Source organism: Dipodomys merriami, unplaced genomic scaffold (assembly GCF_024711535.1).
Source record: "Dipodomys merriami isolate MVZ:Mamm:240054 unplaced genomic scaffold, mDipMer1.0.p SCAF_19, whole genome shotgun sequence".
NCBI lineage: Eukaryota > Metazoa > Chordata > Mammalia > Rodentia > Heteromyidae > Dipodomys > Dipodomys merriami.
The window spans coordinates 22,685,333-22,697,468 of NW_027203270.1; the positions used below are offsets into that span (position 1 = coordinate 22,685,333).

At 41.2% G+C, this 12,136-nt stretch overlaps 1 protein-coding gene across 8 annotated transcripts in view; it reads left to right on the forward strand.

Moving 5' to 3' along the window:
* Tanc2 (tetratricopeptide repeat, ankyrin repeat and coiled-coil containing 2) overlaps positions 1-12,136 on the forward strand; it is a 282,394-nt gene that overhangs the window by 264,823 nt on the left and 5,435 nt on the right. For 6 of the 8 annotated variants that reach the window (XM_070027717.1, XM_070027719.1, XM_070027720.1 and 3 more), the window contains 6 exons: positions 3,095-3,270; positions 3,591-3,723; positions 4,274-4,303; positions 5,122-5,213; positions 7,893-8,039; positions 11,067-11,167. In XM_070027717.1, coding sequence (XP_069883818.1) covers positions 3,095-3,270; positions 3,591-3,723; positions 4,274-4,303; positions 5,122-5,213; positions 7,893-8,039; positions 11,067-11,167 — 679 coding nt within the window. The remainder of the gene's footprint in view (positions 1-3,094; positions 3,271-3,590; positions 3,724-4,273; positions 4,304-5,121; positions 5,214-7,892; positions 8,040-11,066; positions 11,168-12,136) is intronic. The other 2 variants (XM_070027718.1, XM_070027723.1) reach the window with 1 other exon arrangement.

Below are 12,136 nucleotides of genomic sequence, written 5' to 3' on the forward strand. Positions count from 1 at the left end.
TCTAAAAAGTAAACTAAAGCAAACTGGAGTTCAGGGGATTTATAGATTCTTCATCTGAGAACTCCTAAAATTCTCTCCTATATTCACATTAATTCCATGGTAGAGTCAGTGTCCTAACTGCAAACTACAGTGTTATAGAAAAATAGTACCTAAAAAAAAAAAACAAGAAAAATAGTACCTAAAAGGCTTTCCTCAGGTCAGAGGTATGGTGCTTCCCAAAATTTTATCCTGATATAGGAAGCCACAGAGTCTGCTGACCTCTAGGGACACAAAAGTGAGAGGCCAGAAAACTGCTGAGTAGATCCCAAGCCTGGATGTGACAGATCTTCAGCTTGAACTGTCATCAAAATCCTGTCCAGCTGAAGAGGCAGCCTGGAAGGTATCCCCAGTTGATCTCTAACTTAGTAACTATGAGATATCATTTGTGAGAATTATTTTAAGTGCTATTATTCAGTACTGTCAAGGAAATTATAGGCTCCTTGCTTTCCAAATGCTTACCACCTATATCTAAGAACCAAATGTATATTGTATGTCCAGTATGTTTGATCCTTACAGTTGAAACTAAATGCTGCTGGAAAGCAAATGCAGAGTATAAAAGGGACTAAGCAAGTGGGACAAGTTTATGAAGAGAGCTAAGTAAACTCTGAATTTCTTTTTATTTATTTTAATTCACAAATTTAAAAATTGCATATATTTAAGGTGTTTAAAGGTACACATTCTGGCCAGACACTGGTGGCTCATGCCTGTAATCCTAGCTACTCAGGAAGCTGAGATCTGAGAATCACAGTTCAAAACCAGCCCGGGCAAGAAAAGCAAGAAAAGCCGTGAAACTCTTATCTCCAATAAACCATCAGAAAACCATAAGTGGGGCTGGGAAGGTTGTTCAGTGGTAGAGCGCTTGCTTTGCATGCATGAGGCCCTGGGTTCAATTCCTCAGCACCACATAAGCAAAAAAGAAAAAAGCCGGAAGTGGCACTGTGGCTCAAGTGGTAGAGCGCCAGCCTTGAGCTGAAGAGCTGAGGGACAGCATCCAGGCCCAGAGTTCAGGCCCCACGACTGGACAAAAAAAAAAAAAAAGAAAGAAAACCATAAGTGGCACTATGGCTCAAGTGGTAGAGTGCTAATCTTGGGCTGAACAGCTGAGGGACATCACTCAGGCTCAGAGTTCAAGCCCTATGACTGACCAAAAAATAAATAAATAAATAAAAGGTACACATTCTAGCTAGGCACTGGAGGCTCACGCCTGTAATCCTTAGCTACTCAAGAAGCTAATATCTGAGAATTATGATTTGGAGCTAGAAAGCTTGTGAAACTGTTATCTCCAATTAATCAGCAAAAACCAGAAGGAGACTTATGGTTTAAGTGGGAGAATGCCAGCCTTGAGTGAAAAAGTTGATGGGCAATACCCAGGCATTGGCATCAGGCCCCAGTACCAGCACAGAAAAAAGAAAAAAATTATATATTCTGCAGGTATATATAAGCATGATGTTTTGCTTTATGTGCACAAGTAGAATAATTAAAGCAAGCTGTTTCACTATACAATTTTTTGTTGTTGTTGTTGGTCATGGGGCTTGAACTCTGGGCCTGAGCGCTGTCCCTCAGCTCTTCAGCTCAAGGTGAGCACTCTACCACTTGAGCTACAGCGCCACTTCCTACCATATTTTTTATGGTGGAAATGCTTAAATGAGTATTTTTCAGGTATACAACATGGTTATTCTAGTAACCATCATGTACGATAAATCCCTTGAATTTATTCCTCCTATATAACAAAGCTTGTGCCCCTAACCACAATTCCTCCATCCCCTAGCCCTCTGGTACCCCCATTGTACTTACATTTCTATGCACTGGATTGTTTTAGAGAAAACAGAATTTCCATCGTGACCTGTGCTCAGTATCCACTTATGAGCACATTTACCCCCACTTTACCAAAGGAAAAAGTAGCCTGGCACTATCATTGGTACTATATATGTTCTGGGCACCTATTTTGTGAGAATCTCTCAAGGAGTTTACACTATTATAAATGGAAGACTTCCACTCAGTTCAGAAAACATTCATTGAGAATTTATTACATGCAAGTGTGATATATAAACACAGATAAGAGAAATAGTTAAGAGCATTTAAAATGAAGTGATGGTGAACTGGGAAAAGCTTCTAGGAGGCAGGAGAATCTGTGATTGTGGGTAGAAGAAAGTAAAGTCAGAAGAGGGAAGAAAGCATTCCACCTACAGGGACAATATAACCAGAAGTGAGAATGCAGAAACATTTACAGGAGGGAGATTATAGAAGCACTGAAAACATCCATTTCACCAAAGTAGAGAATAATATAACTTAAGGATAGAGATTAATTTTAGGAATAGACTGTGGAAGATGTTGATTATATAGTAAGACAACTAACTGGACTCCATTCTATTTGCAGCTTGTAAGATCAATTTTTCAATAGTTTTATTGAAATATAAGTGATATAACAGAGTCAGTTTTTCTTTTTCTTTTTCTTTTTTTGACATTGCTGGTGATTGAACTGGGACCTTAAACATGCTAGGCAACCACTGTACCACTCAGTGTAGCCCTAGCCCTTTGTGATTTTGTTGGTGTTATTTTGTTTTAGGGATTTTTTTTGTTCTAATTTTGTTTTGGTTTTCTTTTCTCACAAGTCCTGAGCCTTGAACTCTGGACCTGGGCACTGTCTCTGAGCTTCTTTTGCTTAAGACTAGTGTTATACCACTTGAGCCAAAGCACCACTTCCAGATTTTTCTGAGTATTTTATTGGAGATAAGAGTCTCATGGACTTTCCTGCCCTGGCTAGCTTCAAAACACAACCCTCAAATCTTAGCCTCTTTAGTAGCAAGGATTACAGGTGTGAGCCACTGGCATCCAGCCAGCTTGTTTTTTATTTGTTTAAGACAAGGTTTTATCTCAAATTAACAATCTTCCTGCTACAACCTCCCACATTCTAGGATTATAAAAGAATACCACTATGCCCAGCTAAGGTCACCCTTAACGTGGTAACATGAAAGGTATTCTTTTAACAGAGCATGTACCTTAAATACAATCTTTCTCTCCTGCTATAAATTTTTATATGTTCTTGCTCTTTTAGGGGCCTCCATTGCTCTAATGGACAAAGAAGGATTGACAGCCCTAAGCTGGGCTTGCTTGAAGGGTCATCTGTCAGTAGTTCGTTCTCTGGTAGATAATGGAGCTGCCACAGATCATGCTGACAAAAATGGCCGCACCCCACTGGACCTGGCAGCCTTCTATGGTGATGCTGAGGTGGTGAGTACCTTTAAACAAACCTCAGTAAAGTAGGAATAGGAGACATTCTCCACTTAGATCAAAGATCTTGTCTTAGATCAAAAATGATTTAGATCAAAGTAATATTTTGATAATTACTGACAGATCTATATCTGTACTTGCTAGAGGGCAAGAGTTTGCAAAATACTGTTGAAAACCAAAACTATACCTGTCATCTGAAATACATAGCTACAGCCACTTTCAGACCAGCAACTGGAAAACTAGCAGTAGCCACATCCCTCAGTGAGGCAGTGTTGAGCCACTGTACCTGTGTTAACTGTCCTTCATGGTCCATATCCTAGGTCCAGTTCCTGGTGGATCATGGGGCCATGATTGAGCATGTTGACTACAGTGGGATGCGCCCTTTGGATAGGGCAGTGGGGTGCCGGAACACTTCTGTTGTGGTCACTCTCCTGAAGAAAGGAGCCAAAATAGGTAAGAGAAAGAAAGATGGTATTGGCCATCTGTGCCCAGGGGCCAGACTGGTCCAGTGGTCTGGCTGCCCTGGGTATTTGATATGAGTGTATAAAGTTTCCCCTCTACCCTGGCCCAGTTACTGTCCCAGTGAACAGAAAGACTACTAGCCCAGAGAGAGCAACCATGAGCTATGGCTGTAGTCCCCTGTGTTCAGTCATATGGTTCTCTGCCATGCCCCTGTAACAGCCTTAACCAGGAGGTTACACTAAGCTTAAGCACATCTTTTGTGCTGCCTCTGTATCAGCCCCACCCTGCAAGCATCTTGAAACCCTGCAGTGCCATGAGCCTTTGCTTTCCCTTGCTCTGTATGTGCTTCAGACTCTCAAGCCCCTGCTGCTGCTGCCCCAGCTCCTCCCCTGCCCCACAGACCTGTAGACAAGGGTTGGCTGATATGCTGGCTTTTTTGCTGCCTGCCTCTCACTGCTGCTCTTTCCTTCTTTTTTTTTTTTCACCATCATCCATTTTTTTTTCCTCTCCTACAACTTTTTGTTTTCTCCTTTCTTTGAAGGTTGTCAGACGTTACCGAGTCGCCCACGAGGTATATTTCACCGCTGTCAGCATCAGGCGTGGTCTGATGGCTTGGTCAGCTTTGCCTTCTCCTCTTTGATTTTAGCCTGCATGAGTTCCCTACACCTCTAATCTTTTAATTTACTTCACCTTAAAAGAAGACTTTTTAAATGACTGTTGTAGAGAATAACTTGAGCTTTTAATAACTAACCCTGAAAAGCTTAGTGGTAAACAATTCAGGCATCTGTAAACTAATCAGTTTAACCTTTTCTTTCTTTTTGTGAGTAGTCTCAGTAATGTTGCTTTGTTTCATGTCTATCTGACATTTGAACTATGTTCATGGTTTAAAGGGAATCCTATTTGGTACTTACAAATTAAGGGAATCTTTAGAGTTTTTAATGGTTTCCCTTCTGCAAAAGGACATATTTAAATTTTTTAAGAGTCTGAATATTTGGGAGTTTTGAGTGTCACAACAAAACTAAATAATCTTTTTAATTTTTTTAATCTTGGGGTGACCTTTAAATTATTTCCCCAATTTTCCTGATTTAAAATAATTCCATACTAAGCCATTGTGTGCCCGTATGCAGTAAATAGGCTTTGCTGCCCTCCCATGGCACAAGTTCAGACAGTTCAGACATTCTTATTTTAAGGTGAATTACAAATAAAGCCAACACAGTTTCTTTGCAGTGGGAGTCACTAAAATACTCCCAGGTCTAAAAAATGAGGTAATTATTCTGGAGCAAGTTGTTCTCTCAGCAGAAAATCCCCCAGGATGTTTTTTTCACCTAGCTTCCTACCACCCTTACATTGTATGAGTTTTTTACCCATCATGCATCCTGTACACTACAGGTCCAGCCACATGGGCGATGGCCACCTCCAAACCAGACATCATGATAATCCTGTTGAGCAAGCTGATGGAAGAGGGGGACATGTTTTATAAGGTGAGGGGAGGAGGACCAGTTTCCTGGTTATTTTTTGTTGTTATTGGGGTTTTGTTTTGGGGGGGAGTTGGGTTTTTTTGTTTTGTTTGGTCATGGGGCTTGTACTCAAGGGCTGAGCACTGTCCCTGATCATTTTCACTCAAGGCTAATCCTCTACCACTTTGAACCACAGCACCACTTCTGGTTTTCTGGTGGTTAATGGGAGAAAAAAAGTCTCATGGGCTTTCCTGCCCAGGCTGGCTTCAAACTGTGTTCCTTAGATTTCAGCCTCCTGAGTAGCTAGGATTACAGGCATGAGCCACCAGACCCCCAGCATTGTCTATTTTCTATATGCAGAATCGTCTACATCTTGACTATTATTATTATTATTATTATTATTATTATTATGTTTTTCATATCCAAGTATAATGGCACATGGCTATAATCTCCAGCACTAGGAAGTATGAGAAAGGAAGAGTACAAGTTGGAGGCTAGCCTGCACTACATAGGAAGACATTATCTTTTTTAAAAAGCGGGGAGCAGGGAATGCCATTTCTTAGTAATGGTTCCTAAGGTGGGGATCCTGACATTTTGCCTTGTCAAGAGAGTAAGAGTAGCTTGTACCTGACTTCAGCTGATCAACCTAGTTTTCCATGGTCACTAACAGGTAGTAATGTAGAATCTTACACAGAATTTGCTAAGTGGAAAGTTCAAGAAAATTTATGTAGTACAGCTATTTGTCTATTGATCTTAGATTTCATATTCAATATGTACACAAATTTAAAAGTTTAATAATAGTTTTAATAATCAGCATCCTCAAATAAGATAAGGAAACCAAGAAAAATAGGACTCATAAAATGTGTTTGAAGTCACTCACTGACTGACAATAAAGGAAGGTATTAGAAGCCAGGCACTGAGGGCTCACATCTATAATCCTAGATACTCTAAAAGCTGAGATCTGAGGATCTAAGTTCAAAGCTAGCTTAAACAGGAAAGTTTGTGAGACCTGTATCTCCACCAAAAAAGCCAGAACTAGAGTTGTGATGCAAATGCTAGAGCACCAGCCTTGAGCAACAAAAGAGCAATAGGCACTGAGTTCAAGCTCTAGTACTAACACACACATGCACGCATTAACACACACACACACACACATGCATATACATATACACATACACATAATCTTTTTGTACCAAAAGTTCAAGCTATAATCTCCGTACCTCAGTACATACACATGGCCCATGAGAAGTTCCAAAAATCATCAGGTTAGCTAGATCATCTTCTCCTGAAAGTGAATGCAACTCTGACCCAGATTTAGCAGTGGGCATCCCTAAGACATTTCTAGACCTAAAAGATGGGAAAACGATTCTGAAGTATGTCATTTTTCCTTTCTGTTAGAAGTGTAAGCTCTCTGGGAGCAGAACTCTGCTTCCTGAGTACCCTTTGAGTGAGATTCGTGATAATCTAGAGCTTTCTGGAAGCTTAAACCCTGCCCAACCATGATTTTATAAGCCTTAAAAGTCTTCCTGATTCTAGGTATCATATTTATAGACCTCAGAATGGCATTACTTATATATGTAATGAACTAGTCATAACATAACTTCTGGTATTCCAAGATAAGAAGTCCTATTCCTAAGGAACATAGGCAAAACTATTACTGTTCTTGCCCAGAATTCTACCTTGGAAGACTCCTGATCTCTCTTAGTAAAAAATGTTATAGGAAAGATAAAAGATTTGGGTACCTGGGGAAGTCACAGCTATACAGAAGGAATAAACTGGTGGATAAGAGGGGATGGTAAGGGGTGGGAAGGTGACTCAGTGGTAGAGTGCTTGCCTTGCATGCCTGAGGCCCTGGGTTCAATTCCTCAGCACCACATAAACAAAAAGAAAAAAGCCGGAAGTGGTGCTGTGGCTCAAGTGGTAGAGCGCTAGCCTTGAGCTGAAGAGCTGAGGGACAGCACCCAAGCCCAGAGTTCAGGCCCCATGACCGGACCCAAAAAAAAAGAAAAAGAGGGGATGGTAGTGCCTGGCTTTTGTTTTGTTGTGTTTTTTTTTCAGGACTCAGTTTACAGATTTTCAAATACAAAAATATAAAAAAAAAAAAGTTTAAAGCTTGTATAACTACAGGTGGTCATAAATTTCCTAAATCTTGGAAAATGCCTCCAAAAAGTCAGGTGAAATTACAGATTCCAAGCTTTACTTCTGTAGTGCTACCTACCACATGCCTTTTCCACAAAAAGGACCATAAGTTGATGTTATTTCCTGCCATAAGCTTAGGGAAGCCACCACTGCCCATTTTAGTTTCCATACCCTTCATAAGAAAGCAAAGGTGATAAGCTAGAAATAAGGCAGTGCTTCAAACCAGAAAGTTGTGGGGGAGAAAAAGGGGGTCGTTTATGAATAAATAAACTTTGAAATGGGCTAGATTCACTCTTTGGAATCCTGTTGGGAGGCTGTAAGTAGGCCTTCCATTGGTAATTATTTGCTTCTCTGGTTTGTGTCTTGAGTATTCTCTTCAGCCTTTATTTTCCTACAAGGTAAGTTTCCAATAGAAAAGACTATTCCCTTCTATTCTTACCATCAAGGAGGGGGAAAGATTTAGCTTTAGCAACAACTCTGAGAGCAGGAAAAGAGTAGTGGCCAAATCTATTCAGCTGCTTAGCAGACCAACTGTATACTTTTCCATCTTGTACTCCCCATTAGAAAGGTAAAGTAAAGGAAGCTGCTCAGCGCTACCAGTATGCTCTGAAGAAGTTTCCTAGAGAAGGGTTTGGTGAGGACTTGAAAACCTTCCGGGAACTAAAGGTGTCTCTCCTTCTCAACCTCTCTCGATGTCGCAGGAAAATGAATGTAAGTCCCTTTCATTCACTTCCTTTCTGCAGCCACAGAAGTTGAAAGTTCATGCCACTCAGTAGCTTGTACCAGGCCCCTGAAATCCTTTCTGTCCCATTTGGAACTTGGTTGTCCTTCACAGAACACTGACATTTGCAATTTCAAAGACAAGTGTAGGTACAATCTGTCAAGCTGTAGAAAAGTTGAATACTTTGTAGCATTCTGAATTTTTATAATCCCCACTGAAAGAGATTGGAAAATCATCAACCTATTGCCCGAAGTCAATTGTCTGGTCTTTAGGAAAATGTGAAGGCAGAAATCACTAGCAGTCCAAATGTAATTAGATAGAGATTTTAGTCATTCCCCTCCCTTATAGTATATGTCCTAATCATTTATGGAAGAACTAGAAAAGAACACAGAACCATGGTCTTCAAATTTTAGTTTCAGAGGCTATTCTTGAACTTCTCACTGCCTTATCTTTATATTCCAGCATGCAGTGTCTCTTGCTCTGGAGGGAATTTTAGAACTCTTCCTGGCCCTCTTTTGTCTCCCTAGTCCTTGGTCCTTCTTGCCTGCCTTGTAAAGATACCTCAGAAGCTCTAAGCCACAGCTCCTTTATCGTACAGTTACTCCTGTACCAAGAAACCTTTCTTAGATATTGGGAATTACTTTGATCAAGTATGGAATTACTGTCATCCACCAGCCTGAGCTGTAACAATTAATGAGATAAAAATCATCCAAGCCAAACAGGAACACTGTAAAGAACTCAGCTGAACAGAAGCAAGATTTCAGCCTCAGTGGCAAGGGATCTGCTATCAAATCCATAAAGATCATTTGTGTATATGTCCTAATATAATCTATCCAGGTCCTAAACTTGACAGTAATAAGAGCCCTAAGGTGGACTTGGCTGTCTCCGAGGACACAGTTAGGGCTTGCAGAGGACTGGGGGCATGGAAGATGTTCCTTTTGAGGGAAATGGCAGGGGAGAAGATGTCTTGGTAAGGCAGTGAGGTTTTTTTGCATCACGTTTCTCTGAAACCAGAGAAGCAGCCCCATGGGCTTCCTATAGCCCAGAAGATTGAGAATGAAGCAGAACTCAGAAGTATCTTCAGACTCCTCTGACTTTTCCCCCTAGCAGATACTTGGCTTTTTAAAAGTCCTCTTTTCTAGGTGCTGATAGCTCACACCTGTAATCCTAGCTACTCAGGAAGCTGAGATCTGAGGATCGTATTTCAAAGCCAGCCCAGGCAGAAAGATTTATGAGACTCTTATCTCTAATTAATCACACAAAAAAGATGGAAGTGGAACTGTGGCTCAATTGGTAGAGCACAAGCCTTGAACAAAAGAGAGACCCTGAGTTCAAGGCCCAGGACCAGCACAAAAAGAAAAAATAAATATAAAGTCTTCTTTGGCAGAGGGTGTAGCCCAGTGATACAGTGCTTACCCAGCATGTTCAAGGCTCTGAGTTCAATTCCTAGCACAAGGGGAGGGGAGGAAATAAAAGTACTCTCATACTCTTCAAAATAATTAGTATCATAAGAGAAAAAAATGAACAAACTAGGCAAAAGGGATAGAAGATGGCTCATACAACTTACATATTTTCTCTCCAATTTCCTGTTATTCAGAAAGCTAATAATTACTGTCCATGGACCCATACTGCTGAGTTCCTGAAGTCTGTTTTCAGTAGAAAACTTCCCTTAATTTTTTTTAACCTGTGCTTCAGAACCTTTGCTCTCCCGAGATGCCTTGCTTTCTGCCTTAGGGATTCTGAATGTAACCAGAGGCTACAGTCTCAAACTGTTTTTCAGCTTCTCCTTTAGCTTATTTTTTTTTGGGGGGGGGGGGTCAAGTCGTGGGGACTGAACTCTGAGCCTGGGCGCTGTCCCTCAGCTCTTCAGCTCAAGGCTAGTGCTCTACCACTTGAGCCACAGCGCCACTTCCAGCTTTTTCTTTTTGCTTATGTGGTGCTGAGGAATTGAACCCAGGGCCTCAGGCATGCAAGGCAAGCACTCTACCACTGAGCCACCTTCTCAGCCCCTCCTTTAGCTTATTTTTTAAAGGAATGTTAATTTAAAAAAAAAAAGGACTTGGAGTTTGGGATTTAACTTAGTAGAAGAGCACTTGGCACTTGCTTAGCAAGTGCAAGGTCCTGAGTTCATTCAGCTCTGGGGGAAAAAAAACTCTATTCACTTAGCATTGTCTCCTCTGATACCTGTTCTGAGGGTTCTTAGAGGAAGATGAGACCATGTTCTTCCAAGGATCTCCAATGACAGCATAGATCCCAGTCAGAGCCAAGATCCTTTTTTTTATTTCAAATGTTTACTACGTAAGAAACTAGACAAGAGGAGAAACAGGTCCAGGAAAGGCTATTCAGAATAGTGTATCAAGTACTTGTGATGTGCCAGGAACTATAAATGACACTTAACATTTTGTTATGCTTAATCCTACGGCTAAAGTAGTTATGGATATCAAAATACCCAGCACACTCTGAGGAGTTATGAAGTGGACCAGAGAATTGAGCCCAAGGCTGTGTGACATCCCTGTGCATCTAGTCTCCATAGTCAGTGAGGTCTACCTTTCCTCAGACCCCTTCCTCCTAGATTCTTGAAAAGCCAAGGTCTAGAGGGTGCAACGGGGGGAAAGGGGTATAAAACAGGGTGTTCGATACAAGATGTGTCTGTGTTTGCTTTATACATACATGTGCTAGAAAGAGTACAGGATGCCAATTTCAGGAGATTGACTAGCAACACTAGACATTTGGCTTCTAGGCTAAAAGTAATTATGGCCAAAAAAACAGAAGCCAAATTAGGTTTTTAATTCTCTGGACAGATGAAGTCCATTAAATGGTTTCAAGACCACACAGGGCAAAGGCACAGGAAATTTTCAGTCTGTAGATCACATGGTTAAAGCCATGTCAGGCATGTCCAGAATCCCAGGTGTTTTATCCATAAATGTCAAAAATGTAAATATAATTTGTCTTGTTTCCAAGTTGTCTATTTTTCATATCTCTTCAATGACTCATTTGCACACCTATTGTAATGACAGGATTTTGGAATGGCGGAGGAATTTGCTACTAAGGCCCTGGAGCTGAAACCGAAATCTTATGAAGCTTACTATGCAAGAGCAAGGGCAAAACGCAGCAGCAGGTGAGAGAGAGAGAGAGAGAGAGAGAGAGAGAGAGAGAGAGAGAGAGAGAGAGAGAGTGAAAAGCAAGAGGTCTCTTCTCTAAAAATTTGGCCAAGGCAATGTAGGTCACTTTGGGGCAAATGGGTCTGTACTTGAAGACTTAGAGCCAGGCTTTGGGGGTGCCTCCAATAGCAGAACAGTATTTAGCTCAAAATCAAAATCTTCTGAGCTATGGAAACAAGAGCTCTTTATTTGGGTAGAAAGACAAAATGGAGAGTGACATTTTGTTTCAAGAAGACCCTGCCATGTCTCACTTTTCAACCTCAAAGCAGATATCAGAAGAAGGTTGCTTAAGCGAAACATCCCACCAGCCCTTTTAAAGGAAAGAACAGGATGGGTCACTGAGTGTCGCAGCCTCCTCTCTTTTCTTACAGGCATTTGACTACTCCCTGGATCATTTAGCTCTCCATATGGGATTCTGCTCAAGTCTGGTGGCATCAACCTTCCTCACCTGTACACACACACACACACACACACACACACACACACACACACACACACACACACACACACACACGCACGCACACGCGCGCGCACACACACACACACACACACACACACACACACACACTCCTGCTGCCAGTATTGAGGGACCCAAGAGAAATGCCAGGCACCATCCATATGCCCATCTAATATAGTTTGGCTACTGGGCATGAAAGCCTCTAGAAAGACCTAGAATCTTCTGTCATTGTTCTTTGGGTAACTTGTCACTGTCATTGACTTAAACTGCCCAGCACCCCACCTTCTCCCAGATTCTAAATGGGAAAAGGCCTGCCTGCTTTGGGTTCACTGCTGTGACTAGAGGGGATATAACATAAAAATTAAACATGAAAATAAGGTTAGCGATGACCATGGAAGTGATATATTAGTTTTAATTAGCTAAAGTAGCAAAATTTTTATAGAAACTTGACTACTGAGTTTTCTTGTGA